This window comes from Peromyscus eremicus, chromosome 8a, assembly GCF_949786415.1.
Source record: "Peromyscus eremicus chromosome 8a, PerEre_H2_v1, whole genome shotgun sequence".
Taxonomy (NCBI): domain Eukaryota; kingdom Metazoa; phylum Chordata; class Mammalia; order Rodentia; family Cricetidae; genus Peromyscus; species Peromyscus eremicus.
The window spans coordinates 24,452,050-24,474,997 of NC_081423.1; the positions used below are offsets into that span (position 1 = coordinate 24,452,050).

At 40.5% G+C, this 22,948-nt stretch overlaps 1 protein-coding gene across 1 annotated transcript; it reads right to left on the reverse strand.

Moving 5' to 3' along the window:
• Positions 1–8,038: 8,038 nt before the first annotated feature.
• Positions 8,039–14,744, reverse strand: Ccng1 (cyclin G1). Its single transcript, XM_059270363.1, has 6 exons — positions 14,506–14,744; positions 13,290–13,550; positions 11,577–11,830; positions 10,967–11,045; positions 10,788–10,886; positions 8,039–10,596 (listed from the first exon to the last, which is right to left on the reverse strand). The coding sequence occupies exons 2-6, from the start codon at positions 13,548–13,550 to the stop codon at positions 10,405–10,407; spliced, it is 885 nt and encodes a 294-aa protein (XP_059126346.1). The 5' UTR covers positions 14,506–14,744; the 3' UTR covers positions 8,039–10,404.
• Positions 14,745–22,948: the final 8,204 nt, after the last annotated feature.

Sequence of the window (22,948 nt, forward strand, 5' to 3'; positions counted from 1 at the left end):
CAAAGAATCCAGTTCCCTTTAGTGAGTAAATGTTTTTAAAAACAAGGTGTGCGTGCTGGAGTGTGTTTACCATGCACACGTCAAACCTACACATGCATATTGGAAACCATGGGTTCACAATATCCCATGGGATTTATTTTAGTTCTCTCTTGGTCTATTTAGAACTTACTTTGGTAATCTGGTTACCATCACTCTTCTTGTACTTGACAACCTGCTAGAGGCCATCTCCACATGAGCGCCTCCACGTGTGAGGCTGTGCTGAGCAGAGTTGTCTTCAGTGACCGAGCCCCAGCACTGAACTTCAGCAGCTGGCCTACTGTATGATGCCTTCCATTTTGCCTACATTCCTTCTGTCTTTAAGAACGAATCCTTGGGAGGAAGAGGCTTTCTTTAATTTGTTCTCTTTGATATAATATTTTTAAATAATACTTTGAATAAACTTACAGGTAAAATTATCATTTTTTAATGTATAATTGGGTGGATTTTAGCACATGTATAGATTTGAAAACACCTCCCCATTGACCCTAAAATAGCAGTTACCTGAGTAGTACTGAAATTTTTTCTTTGTAGTCACACTATTGGCGTTCATCTCTAGAAACCACTGTCTCTGCTTATAGCTCTTCTCTATGATTTTGTTTCTTTTAGAATAAACAATGTAAACAAAATCATATGCAACCTTTTAAAGGTGTTTGCTGAGACAGTTTACATATTATAGGCTCACCCTTACTAAGTATATAATTAAACATGCCCAGAGTACACAGCCATCGGCTTAGTGAATTTTCAAGCAGTTTCGTCATCCCAAATAGAAGTCCTGCATACTTCAGTTGTCGTGCCTTCCTGCCCCAGCCAGCTCTTCTGCTGCACAGATCTCGTCGTCCAAGACGTTCCATATACACGGCACCATAGAATTTGTGGTCTTTGGAAAATTCACCCATGCTTGTTTTATGTCTGAATACTATCCTCTTATATGGCCTTATACTGTTAGTCTGTTTTTAAGATGTATGTTTAGGTATTTCCCTGTTTTGGTTCTGCTGAATAATGCTGCTATAAATGTTTGTGCTGTTGGTTTTTATGTGCTTAAGGTATTTTCTTACTGTTCTGGCCACTTCTATTTTAACTTGACTTGAGCTAGAGACATCTTATAAGAGGGAACCTTAATTGAAAAAAAGCCTTCTTAAGATCTGGCTATAGTCAAGACATTAAGGCTTTTTTAAAATTAGTGATTAATGGGTGAAGGCCCAGCCCATTGTGGGTGGTGCCATCCCCGGGGTCATGGTCCTGGGTGTATAAAAAAGCAGGCTTAGCAAGCCATGGGGAGCAAGCCAGTAAGCAACATTGTCCATGGCCTCTGCATCAACTTCTGCCTTCAGGTTCTGGCTGGATTTGAGTTCCTACCCTGGCTCCTCTCAGTGAACTGTGATTTAGGTTATGTAAGTCAAATAAGCCTTTCCTTTCCAGGTTGCTTTTGGTCATGGTGTCTTGTCATTGCAGTATTAATCATAAGACACTTAGATAGTAGAACATTTATGTTATATGCTGTCTTAGGGTTTCTATTGCTGTGAAGAGATACCATGACCATGGCAACTCCTATAAAGGAAAACATTTAATTGGGTGGCTTACAGTTCAGAGGTTCAGTCCATTATCATGGAGGAACATGGCTGCATGCAGGCAGACATGGTGCTAGAGAAGGAGCTGAGATTCCTACATCTTGACCTGTAGGCAACAGATAGTGGTCTGAGACACTGGGTGTGGCTTGAGCCTGTATGAGACCTCAAAGCCCATCTTCACAGCGGTACTTCCTCCAATAAGATCTCATCTACTCCAATAAGGCCACATCTCCTAATAGTTCCTTTCCCTTTGGGGGCCATTTTCTTTCAAACTACCACATGTGCCTTAATTTAATCATTTGAAGAACTGCCAGGCTGTTTTCCAAAGCAGCTGCACATTTACCTATGTTGTTTAGGGTGTCAGTTTCTCCACATTGGTGCCTACACTTAGCTGTTCTTAGCTGGCTTTTTGATCATTTGCTAATCATTCTAGTGATAAATGACTGGTATCTTTGTGGATATATATATATATATATATATATATATATATATATATATATATATATATATGTAGTTATTTATGTTGTACATTTGTCCATTGTATGTGGGGGATGAGTGAGTGGGGAGTTGGGGCACTCACGTTACACAGATTTGAATAAACATTTCTTTTTGGAACTTGCTCCATAGACCAGACTGGCCTCGAACTCACAGAGAACTGCCTGTCTTTGCCTCACAAGTGCTGGGACTAAAGACATGGCACCACTGCTCAGCAAATAAACCCTTTTTTTTTTTGGTTTTTCAAGACAGGGTTTCTCTGTGTAGCTTTGCGCCTTTCCTGGGACTCACTTGGTAGCCCAGGCTGGCCTCGAACTCACAGAGATCCACCTGCCTCTGCCTCCCGAGTGCTGGGATTAAAGGCGTGCGCCACCGCCCGGCCATTTCTTTATCTCTAAGGATGATACACAAATGTGAAATAAACACAAGAATTCTAGCTGTAACTTGCCTTCACAGAAAAGCAAACCCAAAACACAAAGAGACTATGAGATAATTCAGTGGTAAAAGAACTTGTCATCAAGAGGGGTGACCCAGGTTTGATCCCTGAGACCTACATGGTGAAAACAGAAAACTGACCTCCTTGCCCTCTCTGTAACGTGCATGCCCCAACCCTGCATCATGAGTATCACCCAGTTTATATATTTACATTCATTTCAGATTTGTGTTCGTTTGGGATACTGATAATTTTTCTTCATCTAATATATTATCTTTCTCTTGGTTTAATGTGCTAATTCTGGCCTGATAAAACTGAAGCAGTTCTTTCTAGAAGAGAGCTTTTATTAAAGTCTTGTGAACCTTTTAAAATCTTAATGAGTTTTCCCTTTAAGTTTTTAAAAATTCACTTTTTAAAATATCAGAAATTATTCAAATTATGTAATTCACTTCAGTTAAATTTTGGCAGTTCTTTTTTTTTTAAACAAATTTTTTCATTTTAGATTATGAGTATTTTGTCTGTGTGTATGTGTACCACATATGTATAGTGCTCACAGAGGCCATAACAGGGTATTGGTTGCTCTGGAACTAGAGTTGTAGACAGTTGTAAGCTGCCATGTGGGTGCTGGAAACCAGACCCAAGTCTTCTGCAAGAGCAGCAAGTTCTCTTAACCACTCACTCAGCCATGTCTCCAGCCCCATAAATTTTGGCAGTCTAGGTGGCTTCTGTGTCTTTGGACATGTGTAATTTGAACTGACTGTAGCCGTACTTCCTATGGACGGACCGCCAGCTCCCGAATAATGACACAAAGACTTCTTAGTAAGTGTGAAAGCTTAGCCTTTAGCTTAGGCTTGTTCCCAACTAGCTCTTAAAACTTAAATTAACCCGTTTATATAAATCCATGTTCTGCCAAGTGGCTTGCTACCTCTCCTCCATACCATATATCCGCCTTTGCATCTGGATGGTTTATCTCCCTGCTCTCAGATTCTTTCCCTGAGTTCTCTCTCCCTGGAAGTTCCGCCTATCCTCTCTGGCCTAGCTATTGGCTGTTTAGCTCTTCATTAAACTAATCAGAAGGTGCCTGAAGCAGGTGAGGTAAAACAGAGACATCTTCATACAGTGTGATCGAATATTCCACAACAACTTATTTAATATAACTCTGTAGGTAGAGTTATTCATTGTATCTTCTTTATGCCCCTTTTCCTTTTTGAACTCATTTATTTTGAATGTGCATTCAGACACGTTTCACAGCACTTGTGGACGTCAGAGGACGTCTGTTCTCTCTCCCGCCCGTGTGGGTCCTGAGGCTTGAACTCAGGTCGTCGTGCTTGTCGACAAGCACCTTTGCTCTCGGGGCCACCTCACCAGCCCTCGATCCCTTTTAATGTCTTCCAGGGTCTGTAGTAGTGTCTCTTCTCTCGAATACCGGGGTTAATCTAGAGTACCAGCAATTGCTCTTTTCAAAGAACCAGTTTTGGGTTTTGATTTTTCTCTATGTTAATTTGTTTTTAATTTTATCACCCCTTCTTTTCCATATCTTGCTTCTTTCTGCTCGCTTGGGTTTCACTCAGACTCCCACCGCGGTTTCTTAAAGTAGAAGCTTTATTGGCTCTCAAGACCATCATAGTCAATAGTGCAGTGACTGTAATTTGCTGTTCAAGTACTGATTTAGCACATTCCACACATGGTGCTACTTCATTTTCACTCCGTTTAAAATACTTTCTATTTTGAGGCTTATCCTTAGAACCACAAATTGTTTGGAAGTCTGCAGTTTCATTTTTAAGTTCTTAGAATTTTGCGTGTTACTCTACTGTTTTTCTGCACACATGCTTTGTATGCTTTCAGTTTTGTAGTCTTTAAGACCCAAGGATATCGAAATTTTCCCAGGGGCCTGCTGTGAGAAGATTTCTCCCAGAGTCCTGGGGAAAGAGACTATGGCTGGTGTGGGGGTAATTTGAGGGAAACGAATCTCTACACTATGCTCTTTCATCTGTTCACTCTATTTCTCTAAGACAAAATTCTGTCTACACAGCTTCAGTCCCGTACTCACAGGCAGCTCCTCTCTGTCCCTTCTTTTCTTGCCCCCTCATAGTCCTAGTAATAACTAAGCTCTTATGCTCTCGACCTCATCCTTGTCCTCCATTTCTCCATCCTCCGTCTTTCCTTCCTCTCCTACTCTCTTGACTCAAATCTACCTACAATCTGCAAAAACTTTTCCTTGCTGCTCTTTCCTCGGCCAGCCAAGTCAGGAATTCTGCCCCAGTCTTCACCTGGTTGTGCAAAAACCCCTTTTGTCCTGAGTCAGTAGCTCTGCAATGCCATTAGGCCTGAAGGAAAGGGATGGTGTGAGTTTCATTTGCACAAGAAACAAAGCTATGCATTTATACATCTGCCTGTCTCCTAGGAGACAGGCATTGTCTCTGTAGGGGTGTTACCTAGTACAGATCAGCAGTAGGTCTGAGAAGCTTATAACTGTTTGCCATTATGGCCTAGGAGTATGAGCACACAAGAATATTGATAGCAGGAAACAGCTGTTATATTAAAAGCCGAATAACATCAAATATTCATTGATATTTGACTTCTCCTCTAGAAGGATTCCTTGATCCTTCAAGGTACAGCTTTATCATATACAGCTGAATCTCTATTTCATCTTCTGGCGGCCTGCAGCACAAGGTCTAGTCTGTCTTGAGGAATGTTCCTTACTCACCTGAGAAGGTTCACATGCTGTTTTAGGATGTAGTGCTTAGTCAATTAGTCATTTACTGGTATTCAGCTTTATATCACCACTAATTTTCTAGTGGTTCCATGGATTTCCAAGAGTAATGTCTAGTTTTCCAATTATAGTTGAAGATTTCTCCTCTCATTGCTGGGCATTTGTTTCATATAGTTTTGATATTTAGTGAATATCCTGAATTTAGTGATTCTTTGGTTGTGAACTATTCTCCTTCAGCAGTTTTGATTTCTCCCAAGTCTATTTATTGAACTAAAGGGAAAAAAAAAATCATCTCATCTGGTTTTGGACTAGGAAAATTATAAGTTTCACATTTAAGGCTATATAAAACTTGGCACATTTTTGCTCGATTGTTTTGTAATGGCACATTTGATAAAAAACCATTTTGTTAATATAAAAGAGGGAAAGTCCTATATTATTCTGTCATGGTAGTAGTACACAGAATATGATTTGGATTATGGGTATTATACAGTTTCACGTGAGTTAATTCTTCACTTTGGGACAGAATATGAGAATCCTAAGAGCAAAAGGCTCTGGAGTCAGAAGCTCCTGAATTTTAATGTTACCCCCTAAAACCATGTATATAGATGTAACCGTCTTATTAAATAAGAAACATAGAGCCAAATACAGAGTTAAAAGCCCAAGAGGTCAGAGCAGTAGCTAAGAGCTGAGACTTAAAACTTACCCTTCGCTGCCGCTATCGTCCTTCTCCTCAGAAAGAAACCTACTTCCTGTGTACCTGTCTTTTTATTGACTTTCTGTTCTGCCTTCTCATTGGTTGTAAACCCAACCATATGACCTCCTTGTCACTCCTGTCTATACAGACCTCCAGGTCTTCTATGGTTGGTATTGAGATTAAAGGCATGTGTCTCCATGCTGGCTGTATCCTTGAACACACAGAGATCTGTCTGTCATGTGATCTGGATTACAGGTGTGCGCCACCACCACCTGGCTTCTGCTATGGCTTGCTATTAGCTCTGACCTGTAGGCAACTTTATTTATTAACATACAAATAAAATCACATTTCAGTACAAATAAAATATCACCATACATGTATGTACTGGGTACAAATCACTTTACTTTTTGTGTTTCTGATGCGTTTGTTAACTGTTACATTCATTCAGTTCAGGACTTACATGAGGTGAGTTATAGTAATACCAAAGACTCACGATCTTATATTTGGGAATACACACAGTTCAGGTACTTGGAAAGGGGAGCTAATGTGATTTCCTCACAGTGCCCACTTTATAACTCTTTCTAAGTGCTGTAAGAACTGGGTCCATAAACTTTTTATCTTGGAAAAGGAAAGGGTTCATGAGGCCCCACCCATCCCTAAGGGACTGTTGACAGTGGTGACTAGGGGGAGGGGTGTGTCTTACTTAGGATTTCTATTGCTGTGATAAACACCATGACCAAAGGCAAATTGTGGAGGAAAGGGTTTATTTTGCTTACACTTCCACATCACAGTCCATCATTGAAGGGAGTCAGGGCATGCTCTTCTCAGACATGCTCTTGTAAGCAATGTGCGTGGGTGTACACACACACACACACACACACACACACACACACACACACACACACGGGAGGTAGTAGGAGGGATTTTACCAGGAAGAGGGGATGCAAAGAGTGTAATGGGAATGGTGGTGAAAGTGACTAAAATTCATTATATTACATGTATGAAACGGTCAAAGAATAAAAAATTTTCAAATATGGAGTTCAAAATTATAGTTTCTCTTCAATAACAATTACCACTTGATCCAAGCAGGTTAACATAATAGCATCAGTAGCATCCTCCGTGCTTGGATATTATTTAATTTGGTAAAATGGTTTAAAACCTCAGGTGGGTGGGATCTAAGGGTAAATTTTTATGGTGAATAATATCCATAGCAGTGGTGTATCTAAATTAAAAACCTGATTAACAATAATGCATAAATATAGCTTCTTAGTATACATTTAACAAACATAATTATCCTGTGTGTGTGTGTGTGTGTGTGTATGTGTGTGTGTGTGTTTAAATTAGAAAGTAATTAGCCAGGCGTGGTAGCACAAGCCTTTAATCCTTTAATCTGAGCACTCAGGAAGCAGAGGCAGGGGGATCTCTGTGAGTTCAAGACCAGCCTGTCTACAGAGTTCCAGGACAGCCAGGGCTACATAGAGAAACTCTGCCTTGAAAAACCAAAAAGAAAAAGAAAAAGAAAGAAAAAGAAACCAGGTGATAGTGGAACTGTATTTTTTGAGATAGGGTCTCACCATGTAGCCTTGGCTGGCATTGAACTTCTGGAGATCCACCAGTCTCAGCCTTCCCAGTGCTGGAATTAAAGGCATGTGCCACCATGCCCAACTTGATAGCTACACTCTTAAAAGAAATTTTCTTTCTGCTTATTTTTTTTTTCTTTTCTTTTTCCGGAGCTGAGGACCGAACCCAGGGCCTTGTGCTTGCTAGGCAAGTGCTCTACCACTGAGCTAAATCCCCAACCCCTTCTTTCTGCTTCTGTGCATCTTACTTTAGTAAAATTAATAAGCAATATAAAGAAAGCTTATTGTGCCGGGCGGTGGTGGCGCATGCCTTTAATCCCAGCACTCGGGAGGCAGAGCCAGGCGGATCTCTGTGAGTTCGAGGCCAGCCTGAGCTACCAAGTGAGTTCCAGGAAAGGCGCAAAGCTACACAGAGAAACCCTGTCTCGAAAAACCAAAAAAAAAAAAAAAAAAAAGAAAGCTTATTGTATAATATTGCTAAAGTACTTACAAAAGAAACAAACACCCAGGGAAGGATTGCATTTCAACAACTTTATTGAAAGGTATATTCCTTAGTCAAAACATAATGGTAGTTGGTTAGTTTACTTTAGTCACTCAAAATCAACATTGTTTTCAAATGGAGGCATATCAGCCTTCAGAAAGAACCGAAAAGTTATCCATGAAACATAGTTTACAAAGGTTAAGGATGAAATACTCCTGTTCTTTGGTTTATTTTTCAGTAGTCATTATCCATTACATGTCAAAACGGTTACAGCCACTCTGAGTGGACTCAGGCTGCACAGTGCACTGAGGAGGAGCCTACAATTTAACAGTGGAGATGATACATTCAAGGCCAGCATCGAGAATCTGAACACAACCTCGGTGGTCTTATGGAGTGCCTCCTTACTTCCCTTCAGACACAGTAGAAGTTTTACAAATTACTCTCTTTCTTTTAAAACAAAATACATTAGAAGCAGAGGCAGTTTTATAAAAACTGTCTGTGGTTTAAAAAAAAACAACTTCTGGAGTGCTTTATCAAGACTGAACTAATTTCAGTGCAATAAATACATTTTCAGAGTGATCATTCATCCAGTTATTAATACAGTAGAAACAATTTTTTTCAAATGGGACTAGATTGAAGAAGCAATTATGTAGAATTATTCTTTTATTATGGATACAAACAATCTATTCTCTAAAAGAAATATGAAAATTTCAAAACTTGTGAGATCTGCTTTATATAAAACACCCACAAGTTTAAATGTAATTCTCATATAGCAATAAAAGTCCCACCTCTAAATTAGCTATTACTTGGCCATGGGTGTCAAGAAACCATTTACTGCTTAAATTACCCCTTTATAATACCGTAAAAGTGCATTTGTGAAATGTTGGTTTTGATGTAAACCTCGTAATTTAAATTTTGAGATTTAAATTAAGTAGTTTACCATTTTCAATACCACCTAAATATATATTGATCCAATCTAGGAAGTTAGATCAATGTTAAAATGAAGGTTCACAGTTTTATTTCACATTTCTATCTTTAGCCTTGATTTGAATGTTTTGTGGGTGAATTCAAATCTAAGCATAGCTCTACCAAACCTGGAATCAGTTTTCCCAACACTGAGACCATTCTGCTAACGTGCTGATGTGCTGAGGTTTCATAGCTTAAATTCTGTACCATGAAACTCATGGTCAGAGTGGCAGAGATAGACTTCAGGAACTTTTTTTTTTGTTGTTGTTGTTGCTACTGCAATCCTACTGCCTAAGCAAACAACATAAACCCAATTTAACAGAAATCTGCCTACATACTTGGAGCTACTAAAGGTGAACTGATGTTATCTAAGATGCATGATCATATAAGTATTGTGTTGCAATGAGGTGTGTGTGTGTGTGTGTGTGTGAGGCATGTACATATGTCAGAGAAGAACTTATGGAAGTTTGCTCTCTCCTTCCACCATGTGGGTCCTAGGGAATGAAGTCAGGTTGTTAGGCTTGGGGGCAAGCACTGTTACCTGCTGAACCATCTTTCCAGCAACATTTACTTTTTTTTTTCTTTTCTTTTTTTTTTTTTTTTGGTGTTTTTGAGACAGGCTGTCTCTATTATATAGGTCTCTAGTTGTCCTGGAACTCACTGTGTAGATCAGGCTGGCCTCAAACTCACGGAGATCCACCTTCCACCTACTTCTGCCTCCTGAGTGCTGGGATTAAAGGTGTGCACCACAACGCCTGCCAACATTTAGCCTTAATCATAAAAAAGATAAATCTTTGCTATGATTAAGAAATTTAGATGGCAAAAATGTATATGTATCGGCGATCAAGTTTATATATTTTAAGCATATAATTATTTTGTAATGGACCAACTGCTTAGAGATAAAATACTAAATATAGAATTGAGACACCTCAGCAATTTTCAGAAACCTAATGTGGAGACTCTCTGCCCTGTATCACTTTGTAAGTACATCACCCAAGTGCATACTATGTTTTCTTAATCAACAAAAGGACTTGAATTTGTTCATCTGTGGGGCAAACTTTTTGTTTCATCCTTCTGCTTGGGTTTATGTAACTTTAAATAAGCTACAGTGAGGTGATATGTAATTTAAAAAATATTATTTCATTAACTACTTTTACAAATTCAGGTTTGGAGGATTCTCTTTCCTAAGCTAATAATTTGACAAAAGTGTTAACATATGGAGGTTTGCTAAGTCCTTTCTCTTGAGACTGCTGTGCATTGTACATGGTAAATGCCTTTCAATATTCACTAACTAGATCAACAGTCATTTTTCCCCTTACTATTTTAATCCCATATTGTTTATATTGAAGACAGTATTTTAATTCTCCAGTTGTAGAAGAAAATTATAACAATGGAAAATTTTCTGTATAGAGAGGATAACAACCAGATTTGCCAGCTAAGAAGCCGTTTCTGGAATTGTTGGGAGGTGAGTTATTCTGTAGTAACTGTGCCTCAGTTGCCGGGCAGTGCGTCCAGACACGATCCACTTCAACTTCTGAACATTTGGCTTAGAACACTTGTTTGATGAATACTCAGTTAAACACTTGGATACCAGCTCTTGCCAGAAGGTCAAATCTCGGCCATTTATCTGTACATAAATACAAAGAATTATTAAGAGTCCCACTGTATTTATAGTAACAGATGTAATCCCATTAACATGTTTCCTCATCCAAAGAGAACCAGGGGAGGACCACTTAAGCTTCCTATCAATACATGGCATCTTACTTTGCTTTAAGAGTACAGTGGATACAGTGGATTGATGCTACAACCTTGACATACCTTGGAATGTTTCTGAATACATTCGATTCCTTCTGTTAACTCTACATCCTTTAGTGCTTGGATCTCCAAAGCAATGATAGACAATGCCAGCACAGAAGGCTGAGAAAGATAAATATAAAGTAAATGTCAACCATAAAAATAGGTCTCTGTAACTACACTTAATCTTATAAAATATTTACCTTTGCCTTAGAAAATATGATCCTACAGTGGCATGCCTTAAGTTGGGCTTCTAGTCTTTCAAAATTAAGATCGTTCCTCCTTTAAAAAGAAAATGGGATTGATTTTATGTAGACAATATTATATCTAGTTGGCAGACAGTTTTAGAAATGTATTAAAGTCAGTTTTAAAAATGAAACTCATATACACTTATAGAAAATTATTTGCAGAAAATTATTCTTCTATTAGTGATAGAAACTTCTTAAGCACGAGTTTTAAATTATTCTGGTAAAAAAAATCATTAAGGGAACAGTAGTATACCACAAATATGATTATATATTTCAATAAAAATTTCTGCATCTTCTGAATATCTCTCTAAAATTTGTGTGAGATGTTTATTTCCTGGTTCTATGAAGTTGAAGTGTCCTTTAATCGTAAGAAAGGGCCTTTAATAAACTACTGACAGCTGTCTTTTCACTTCTGTTAGGCAGCAAAGTCCAAGGGACCACAGGTGCCATACACTTATTTTGATAATTTTGATAAGAATTCTATGAGGATACCAACTGTATGCAACAGCCGAACAGTACCCTTTTGATTTCCAAACCTGTTTTGTTCAAAACCAAGTTCACATACCTTTCAAATGGCAAGTTCTCTTGAATGAGTGAGTAATAGAGTTGCAGAAATTGAAAGGCAGTAGTAGCTTTGACTTTCCAACATACTTTCTCCAACACAATCTTTTCCATTCTCATCAAGTCGGAAACCGTGAACCTATACTGACTTATTCGGATCAAATCAGTAGCCAATGGGATATTCCTTTCCTCTTCTGTCGATTTGACAGCCAAATAAAAGCAGCTCAATCCAACACACCCAAGATGCTTCGCCTGTACCTACAAACACAAACAACAGCAGTGTGTCTTTACCATGTCTCAATAAATAGAACACAAAGGGGAATCTAGGACTCAGAGCCACCATTATGAAAGTGTATCTGCAACACATATCTTAGCTACAAAGGATTTAACATCTACCCTACTTGGACAGGAGGCTGTCAGTCTTACATGCCCGACTTGAAATCAGTGACTTAGTAGATAGGGTAGATAGCTTCAGTTTTAACAGTTAAACTTTGAAAGGCACACAAGTATTTCGTCAGTTATTGGCGAATAACTCTACAAATGATCCTCCTTCAGACGATGCTTCCTTTTCTATTGCATGCAAACTGAAGCTGGAAATGCCAATTGGCTAAAGGAATTAGAATTTTTACATATGGGTAGTGATTAAGAAATACATCCTAATTCTTAACCACAGCCTAACATTCTGACTTTAACAAACATCTTTAAATCTATGAACATATGTAGATGAACGGAAATATTCAGTCCATCAAAAAAGGCTTTGATTAGGGCTAGTGAGATGGCTCAGTGGTAAGGATGCTGGTCACCAACCCTGACCTGAGTTCAATCCCCAGGACCTAATTCCTGCAGTGGTCCTAACATGATGTAGCATGAGTGTGCCCATACACACGCAAATATATAAAATATGTAAAGTAGTTTTTAGAAAGATTTCTAATTTTTTTTAAAAAATTTTATGTTTTGAAATGGTCTCACTGTGTAGACTTGGCTGGCCTATAACTCACTATGTAGACCAGGCTGGCCTCAAACTAAAAAAAAGACCTACTTGTCTCTGACTCCCAAGTTCTAGGATTAATGGTATACACCATTATTCCAGGCCCTTCATTTTTTACTATTATTACTGTGTGTGTGTGTGTGTGTGGGGTGGATGTGAGGAGAGGTGTGTGCCATGGCACATGTGTGAGGTCAGAGAACAACTTTTGGGAGTTGGTTTCCTCTTTTCACTGAATGTTCCAGGGATAAGACTCAGATTTGACTATCTGAGGCATGTGCAGCAGGTGCTTTTACCTGGTGAACCGTTTTGCTGGCTCAAGGAAGGTTTTTAAATACAGCCATATTTTCCTACTGGAGTAGTACAATTAATTGTTTGATGTTAGACAATTTTCTCTTTCCGTATACAACTAGTAAGTGATGTCTTACTACTCTTGATTATGAGAAAGAAGCATTACCACATTTGAACATGGCTTTTGAATACCAGTTCTAAACCAGCAATTTGACAGCTTTTTTTTTTATTAGTATTGATTTTAATGTGTATCCATGTGTATATGGGTGGTGTTTGCATCAGATCCCAGCTGCCCACCCGGGTGCTTGGAACTGAACTCAGGTCCTCTGGAAGACCAGCAAGCACTTCTAACCCCTGAGCCATCTCCAGCCCTCTGCAAGTTGATCTCTTAAACACACGCTGAGCCAAATTAAGAAATGGGATATTGTAGCTTAACCATACCTTCATTTTAGACAAGAATCTGTCCAGTAAATTCACAGCTAGGGAAAACGTCTCCGTGTCGAAGCCAAAGAACTGGGTTAGACTGAGTAGGTCTTTCACTTCAAAGTCCCTGAGTCTTGCGGTCATTCTGAGGCCATTATCACGTGCCGACTCAATTAGTTTCAAGCCACAGACCTTTGGCTGACATCTAGACTCCTGTTCCAACAGGGTGTTCAGCTGGTGTAGCAGTTTCTGAGAGTCAGTTGTCAGTACCTCTATCATCTAAATATAGAACAAACCCAGAAAAGAGTGTAAGAGCCCCTTCCTGCCTGGCCATCTTTGTATTGTGCCAAGACGTGCTTTATAAAGCACGATTCCCCCACCTCCATCCACTAAGTCTAAGACACTACAAAGGGCTGTAAGTTAATTTTTACCTTCTCCCAGTTGGTCACATTTCTAAATTGTGAGTTTGTACAGGACATAAACTATAGCATTAAAAAAAAAAAAAAAAAACCTTTTCCCAGCTTCAGGAAAGACTTGTTCATTGCCAGTACATAGCCACAAACAGTTACTACTGCCACACAAGACACCCAAACCAAAAAGTCAAAATGACAGTACACACATACTGTGAAGTATATATTAACAATGTGAACCTTCTTAGTTCCTTATCTGTGAAGTAGAAATAAGATTATTACCTAAGTTCATAGATTGTGTGGGTTAAATGGAATCACACAAACCGCTTAGCACATAGATTGGTGCTTAATTATTGCCAGATAATGAGCTTATTTCTACATCTCTGAAATGAGGATAACAACATCTGTTTCTTGGAACGGCCGTGAATAACACACGATATGACTCAATGTGGTGCGGTGCTTAGCACACAGTGCTCTTAATAGCTTAACGTCATTTAAAGACCCAAAGAAAAAGTTAGCTGAAGCTGGGAATCGCATTGGTGTTAAGTATGCATAACACTTCCCCTAAGTCCCGGTCACAAGCTAAGTCCTGGATACAGAGGATACCCCTTCTTTTGTCAATTTAAAGACACAATTTAAAGGTGGAAGTCGTCCTGGCGAGGAACCGCTAACTCAGTTAAGGGGTGCAAGTTGGGACTGGGAGGCATGACACAGGAACATCCCAGGACGACGGCTCCGGTTGCGCCTTTCCAGGCGCAGACTAGCCCGGGCTTGCGCTCCGGAGCGCAGGGGGTCCCCGAGGTCCACCCCTAGTTCCCTCTCACCTTGACAGCCACAGCTCCTCCGCGGTGGTCACCACCCTCCCCGGGCCTGCTCTCAGCTCGCCCTACGTCCCCGATCCGAGAGGCCGACGAGGGGAACGGACTCGCGGGCGGGCAAGCGAGCAGAGGCCCGGGGAGGGACGGGCGTCCCGGGTGGCGGGTCCCGCAGCGCCCTAAATTGGCGCGGCGTTCCCGGGGGGTCAGAGCGCAGCGAAAGAGCGGAGCCCGGCAGCTGGGAGACAGACCGGGGACCGGGCTGGCTCGCGGGGGCGCGTCTTAGCCGCTGATTGGTGTGATCCTTTTGATGGATGGCTTCCGAGAAAGCTCGGCCAATCAGCGCACACTTGCCACTGTCCAGACTCCAATTCTCCGCCCCCTCGATGCCACGCCCGGATCTCTCAGCCTCTCTCATTGGAGCATTTCCGTTCTTCCCTGAGCTGCGGAACTGAGCACACGTTGCCAGGGCTTGCCCGGGCAGGTCAGGCTGCTAGTAGCCGGAGTGGCCTGGGGAACTTTCCCGAATGTGCTGGGAGGGTTTTCGTTTGTGTGTTCTCTGCAGTTCAGCAGTTGTGTAGTGGTTCAGCCCCCGCTATCTAAAAACACAATGACAAGTTAAAAAGAAGAAGAAAAAAGGCATGCTTTCATTCTCTTTATAGAGGCGGTAGACTTCTCTATAGTGTGGTTTATTACATTCTAAAGGGTTCTCTTTGGGTTTTGGAAATCAGTTGATCTTTTTCTTATTTTGCTTTTTTTTTTTTTTGTGAAATATATTACAGTGACGTTGGACTATGTAGTTCCTTGGTCCTCTACTAATTTCCAGGATTTGTTTTTAAAACAAATTTCACTTATAAGCCTGATGGAGTGCCCTCCTACAACCACCAGTGGCTTAAAAAAGGTGTTAGGCAGACTGTAGCAGAATCAGTACGTGGAAAACTCAACTGCAGGGACTGGGCTCTCAGGCTCCAGAGTAGGGTGTGAAGTGATATTACTCTCTTTATTCTTGTGAACTTAATCTCTCTAGGCCTCTTCTCTCCCAGGTTAACGGGAAAACAATTATCCCTCCTGTTTATATTTTTAACTTGTTATTATAACTCTCGCAGGACTCCCTTCTCCCGGGTTGAGAAGGGCAGGCCCTCAGGAGCAGTACGGAGGGAGTCAGTTCTCGACTCTCAGAGATGGCCCCGGGTGCAAGACTTCAGTGGTTTTCATGAAAAATGACAAAGAGCTCAGCCAGCTGGCCGCCCATAAAGGTCATAAACTAGTTGCCAGTCTTGTTTTGTTTTTTTGAGACAGGGTCTCTATATAGTCCTAGCTGTCCTGGAACTCTCTATGTAGACGAGGCTGGTCTTGAACTCAGATCTACCTGCCTCTGCCTCTTGTGGTATTGGGATTAAAGCTATACACCATCACACCTGGCCTTTTTCTTTTGTTAAAAGTAAAAAGTTTTATTTTGTTTTTTAAAATTGTGTCTATATGCATATGTCTTTGTGTGGGCGTGTGCGCATGAGTGTGGATACTCACAGAGAAGATGGATTTGGAGTTTCAGGATGTTGTGAGTTGTCCAATGTGGGTGCTGGGAACCTAATTCACTTGGATTCCTGGTTCTGTAAATCTACAAAAGCAGTGAGTGCTCTAACCCCTGAGCCATCTCACCAGTCCCTTTATTTTGGTTTCTCAAAAATAGACAGTAAAAAGTATCTTAATCATAGATAACTGGGAGGAATAAATAATGGAAAGCATGTGGTAAGTGGTAGCCTTTATTCTTAACATAGGTTTATTTTTAAATACGTAAATACTTGGTCCTGTTTATTCTGTTGTCAGTCACCTCAATCTAGAAGATCCGAGTATTAGAATTGCTTACCACTAGTAAGAATTTCTAAACTGCATCTGTTACTTTCTACATCTTACATTTAAATTTTCCATTGAGAACTATTGGCAATATATTATCATATGTTGAAAAATATTTTCTCTCAGGACCCTGTTTTTTCTTTTTATTGAACTCTCAATTGTTCACATAAAAATTATTTCACTGACATTAAAGAAACATATAAATCAAATCTAATAGATATTCTTTGCTTATTTTTCTTTCCTATTTCAATTAAAAAAACTCACTATTTTCATTTTTATTTAAGTGCATGTGTGTGTGTATGTGTGGGTTTGTGCAGTGCCCTAGGAGGTGGGGAAAGGGTATTGTATGCCCTGTGGTTGGAGTTCAGGTGATTGTGAGCTACCCAACATGGATGCTCTTAACTTTGCAGACATCTTTCCAGATCTCTGTTGCAATTTTTAAATCTTAATATTTTGTTCTGACAAATTCATATACATATAGTATATCACAGCATCACGAAATGGCCTCTCTAGGCCTTCATTTATGAACACCCCTGACACATGCCTGACCTTGTGGCGCAGAGGTAAATTCTATAACCTATTTCTTCTATCCTTGACTCTAAAGCCAGAACCACGTGACTGAAGCTGCCAAGTTCTGCTGCTTGCTGGGGGCTGGAACGTGGTCCCCTCGTTCAGTGACATCTTCACCAGCTTTCTGTTTTCCATAGTCTTCTTCACTGTCCTGAAACTTGCTCTGTAGACCAGGCTGGCCTCAAACTCAAGCTCCACCGGCCTCTGCCTTCCCAGTGCTGGGACCTAAGATGTGCATCGCCACAAACTGCTCTAAGCTTTTCTTTAGTTCCTTTTTAAAAGTTGGATGGGATCTTGCCCTGAGGTTCACCACTCCCTTCATTCAATTTCTTAATCCATTTCTCTCCTTGAACACAGGACTTAGCTCCATTTCATGTTCTGGTGCTCTTTTTCTCCTCAAATATTTTTCCTTGCTCAGCTTGCTCCTTTTCATTATAAATCGTCATCAGAGTTAACACTAATAACCACACAACAGAGTCTATCCTAGACTGTTTTGAGATTTCCTCTGCCAACATAATTAGTCCAAAGTTCTTCACTTTAGCCTCAGGTAGACTTTTCAGACAAGGTAAAAAAGCAGCCACTTCACGAAAATATCACAAGAACGATCTCTAGGCAACATACTAAAATTCTTCTCCTTTACAACCTCCTGACCAAGCCCCCCACAATTTACCAAATCACATTCAACACCACTGTCTTCCATGCTCCTACTAGTATGGCCCATTAAGCCTCACTTAAAACATTTTACTGCTTTGGGGCTGGCTGGACAGATGGCTCAGTGGTTAATAGCACTGGCTGGTCTTTCAGAGGTCTTGAGTTCAATTCCCAGCAACCATATGGTGGCTCATAACCATCAGTAATGAGATCTGGTGCCTTCTTCTGGCCTGCAGGCAAACATACAGGCAGAACATTGTATACATAATGAATAAAATAAACATTAAAAAATATTAAAAACAAACAAACAAACATTTTACTGCTTTTCTTCTAACCCAAACTCTCAAGGTCCATATTTCTCCAAACAAAAACATAATCAGGCCTGTCACTGCAATACCACAGTCCCTAGTATCAATTTCTGTCTTAATTAAGGTTTCTGTTGCTGTGAAGAAACACGATGACTATAGCAATTTTTATAAGGAAAATATTTAACTGGGGTGGCTTGCTTACAGTTTCAGCCCACTATCATCATGACAGGGAACATGGTGGTATTCAGGCAGAACATGGTGCTGGCTTAATAGCTGAGAGTCTTATATCTTGCAGACAACAGAAAGTAGACTGAGACACTGGGCAGTATCCTGAGCATAGGAAACCTCAAAGCTTGTCCCCACAGTGACACACTTCCTGCAGCAAGGCCATACTCACTCCAACAAAGTCATAGCGCCTAATACTGCCATTCCTTATGAGATTATGAGGGCCAATTACATTCAAACTACCACGCCATGATTTGAGTGATTTAAAAGAATTACAGTATTTAAAATAAGCAATTTATCTATTCTTGTAGAAGAAGGAAAACAAGTCCTTCATTTAAGATTTTATTTTTAAGAAGATTATATTTATCATGCGTTCCTATCAGGAAGTTTTCAAATGATTGACTTCTAGAATGTTATCTTCTCTCTCTCTCTCTCTCTCTCTCTCTCTCTCTCTCTCTCTCTCTCTCTCTCTCTCACACACACACACACACACACACACACACACACACACACACACACATTTGAGATAGGCTCTACTTCTCTTCTACTTGCCTCTATGCCCCCCCGCCCCGCCCCAGAGTACAGGCATGAAAGGTGTGTACCACCACACCTGGCTCAATGGTATATTTAATTCCCATCTTCCTACTTTCTTCTCAATTAATAGTTGAATACGAGTCAGAATAATAACTGTGTCGCAGGGTAAGAATCCATTCACCAAGAGGAAGATTTAATCACATTGTCTATTATAGTCTAGAGACGTGCCCTTAAACAACAGGAATTATAACAAGTAGGTCTGACGGGGATGGTTCCTGCCATGGGTAGTGTTAGTTGCCATCTTGCCCCCAAATCTACAATTTCCTGGGAGATGGGTCTCTGGGCTTGCCTACAAGGTAGTATCTTGAGTTAACAGAAGTGTGAAGATACACACACTGTGGGTAGCACCATTTCCTACCTGGGATCCTGGACTTGGTAAGTGGAGAGAGGGAGCTGAGCCTCAGCAGACACTCATTGCGCTCTGCTTCTGGCCTGGGATGCCACGTGAGCAGCTGCTTCGAGCCCCTGCTGCTTGTCTTCCCTGCCTTGTAATGTACCTTAATCTGTCAGCCAAAAAGAACCCTTTTCCATTAAGTTGCCTTTTCAGAGCATTTTCATAACCGCAACAATAACAACAGCAAAAAAGAAATGAAAAGGAAGAGAGAAAGAAAGAAAGAAAGAAAGAAAAGAAAGAAAGAAAGGAGAAAAGAAAAGAAACCAAGACAGAATGCCAAATGTTGCCCTGAGCCCTAGGGAAATCTCTAATTGCTTTTGTCTGCCTCCACCCTAGAGGGGGCTCTTCTTTTCCTCCTGTACATGCAACATGCCAGTACCTTATTCTCTATTCAACCTTATAAATGCCCAAACTTCTGGATATAAGCTTGTCCATGTCCCATGAAGGCTAAGGAAGTGAGGGTCAAGAAGAGCCCCTTCCCTCTACTTCCTGGCTCACGTAGTCCACCCCAGTTTTCCTCTTGTCGATCTGTTCTGTTTTATTCACTAGCAGATAGCTAGCTGGCACCGGCTTCCTTAATTTTTTTTTTTTTTTTTTTTTTGCTTTCACCTAACTTTCTTATTGCTTTGCATTGTACTCAGATAAGGACCCTGATAGGTCCGAACCTTTGTTCCCTAGGTCGATAGTAAACTGGTGAAGACTTTTTGGAGTTAGGTTACCACTTTCATTATCTCCTTAGTGTTTTCCCTCTTTGTCCTGTCTCTGGTTTTGGTTGTTGATGTTTGGTTTTGGTTGTTTTATTTTGCCTTTGCTGCTTTTCTCTCCCCACACACCAATTTCCCAACACTCAGCAAATCCCAGGATTGTTTCCTTTCACTAGAACTGGAGTCACAGACAGTTGTGGGCTGTGATGTGGGTGCGGGGACTCGAACCAGGGTCCTCTGCAAGAGCAGCTAGTGCTCTTAACCACGGAGCCATCTCTCCAGTCCTCCAAGTTTTACAGATGCTAAGATGTTTTTTTGAGCCTCTTGCTTCTACCCCAGTTTGTGTGTTTTGACCAGAAGCTTCTGTCATAGTACTGCTTACACGATGAGCAGACTTGTGTCCATTCATTGCCTTGTATTAGGTGACACCTCAGGTTGATGTGGCAGTTACGTGCTTCATTTTTTTTTTCCTGATGACTTTCTTGACATTATTTAAACAAGTCTTGCTTATCTTTTGCTGTCCTTTTTTAAAAATGGTTGCTGCCTTTTAAGCCACAGCTGTCTGAATCAGCAACTGCAACTGGGCCGGCAAAGGCCGCAGCTGGAGGGTAATCTGTTCCCTCAGGCTCCAACTCTCACAAAGCTACAAAGGGAACTTGACTAAACCTCTCTCCCTCTAAAGAACTCAGGATTCCAAGGTTAAAGCAGAATTCTGCTCTTCAGAGGCTGAATAGCAAGTAGCTCACCTCCTCTCCTTGCTCTCCTCCTCCAAAAAGCCCTCCTGCATCTCCTTACCTCTCCTTATAAACCCTTTCTCACCTGGCCCCTCCCTACCACTTCCTGTCAACTAGTTGCTGACTCAGCCTCCTGACTGCAGGTGAATTTTATTTACTCAAACCCATCTTTGCATCATTAAACAAGCGTTCCAGAGCACAAAAGTAACACACCTTGAAATAATGTTCTACAACAATCTTTCAAAAGAAAACTCTCTCATTTTATGTCCACCCTCTGGCTCTTATTCCTTACAATCAAGTTCCCTGAAGAGTGATTCATATTTTCATTGGTTTGCTTCACTCTTGTTCTTACATTTTATTTTCACCACAGAATTAGATATTGTGTTCATTTTCTCCTTAAAACTTTTTTTTTTTCTGGATCCCAAAAGCTGATTCCTTTCTGAGACTCTTCCCTCCTGATTTATTCTAAGTCTTCTCACATTTCCCCTTAGTATATATAATGTGCATAGCTCTGCATAGCATTTGCCACATGGTCTGTTTCCTTGATTTTAAAAAATTGTATTTACTTTTTCTTTGAGAACTTCAGACATATATGCATTTTCATCATTGCTTAGTGCTGCTTTCTTTTCAAATCTGGGCTCCCTATGTGACCCAGGATGGCCTCAAACTCACAGTAATCCCACTGCCTTAGTCTCCCAAGTGCTAGGATTGTGGGCATAGTCACTATGCCCAGCTGATTGGTTTCATTTTAAAGACACACTGCGATGTGGAATGCTACTCTAACTCAGCGTTTTGGCAACAGTTCTGGGACTTGCTGAGTACCAGGCAAGCAAGTAGCGTACAGGCATACATGCAGGCAAAGCTTCCATCACATAAAATAAAAAATAAAATAATTTTACTTAGATAGACACTAAAAAAAAAAAATACCACTAATTGCTTTCTAAGTGTTGTTTCTTGTAATTATTTTATATTTATAATTTCCATTTTCAAATTATCCAAAGTACCCTTTTTGATTTAAAAGCTTTATACTCAGGGCTAAAGAGATGGCTCATCAATTAAGAATATGTATTCTTCTTGTAGAGGATCCAAGTTCAGAGTCTAACACCAGTGTCAGGTAGCTCACAACTGCCCATAACTCTACTCTAGTGCCCCCTCCTGGATACCATGGGCACCTGCACTTTCTTGTGCATATACCTGCCTTCGCCTTCTGCCTGCACCCCACCTCCCTTAGAGAAATAAGTCCTAAAACCTCATTTGAAGAAAAAACCCTTACTACAAATGTTTAGTAGGAGATGCAAACTAGCACATCCCTTTTGGAAAGCAGTATGGAGAGTTCTTAAAAAATTAAAACTAAACTATGGCATGATATTATAGCCAAAATCAGTGAAATGAGTATGTCAAAGAAACATCTGCATACCCATGTTCATTGCAGTATTATAATGGAATCTCTAACTGTCCACCAGTGGATGAGTAGATAAAGAAACATGGTGTACACACATACACACACACACACACACACACACACACAGATACACAGACCACAGACACACACACCAATACACACAGATACACAGACACAGACACACACACAGGCATACACAGATACACAGACACACAGACACAGAACACAGATACACAGACACACACAGAGATACATACACACACATACAGACAGACACAGACCACAGACACACAGACACACAGACACAGACAGACACTCACAGATACACACAGACACAGATACACAGACACATAGACACACAGACAGACACACAGACACAGACAGACAGACAGACACACACACAGACACACACACACACACACACACACTCACACACACACACACACACACACACACACAGAGTCTATCCACGAAAGGCTTAAATCCTGTGATTTGTAACAACATTGGAAATGTAGGTCATAATACTAAGTGACATAACCAGGCACAGAAAAATGAGTACTAGCTATCTCATTCACATGAGGACTCTAAAAAATGTTAATCTTTCAGATCATGAGAGTAGAATAGTGGTTTAAAGGAGCAGAAGGACTTCTCTTATACAGGAAAGTGAATGATGACCCTCACCAAGGATTGTGTCTTCTATTTTTGGTAACATTTAATATTGAGAGCTGCTGGTAGCAAAAGACCATGGGAGTATACAGCAGGTGACAACTAGAATTCAGAAGGTCAACCTGTCAGAACTAAGGGTTCTGTTAGAGGAAACCAAGAAGCAAGGCGTTATGGAATTACTGCCTTTTGAATGAATTGGCTGTTTCTTGTTGTAAACTTCTTGTGCAATAACAGCTATGAGTCTCCCCATTTACCGTGCATTCTCATGTTATGTGTACATGTAATCTCATGATTGCATCTCAATCTTATGGGCACACATAAATGTGGATAGTCTAGAAGATAGCTTCTTA

Excerpts from the sequence above, each read along its gene's own strand:
- Ccng1 (XM_059270363.1), bottom strand. The coding sequence starts at position 13,550 with ATGATAGAGGTACTGACAACTGACTCTCAGAAACTGCTACACCAGCTG. Across the intron at positions 11,046-11,576 it reads GAGAACTTGCCATTTGAAAG|GAGGAACGATCTTAATTTTG; the intron begins GTATGTGAACTT and ends TTCTTTTTAAAG. Across the intron at positions 10,887-10,966 it reads TCATATTTTCTAAGGCAAAG|CCTTCTGTGCTGGCATTGTC; the intron begins GTAAATATTTTA and ends TATCTTTCTCAG.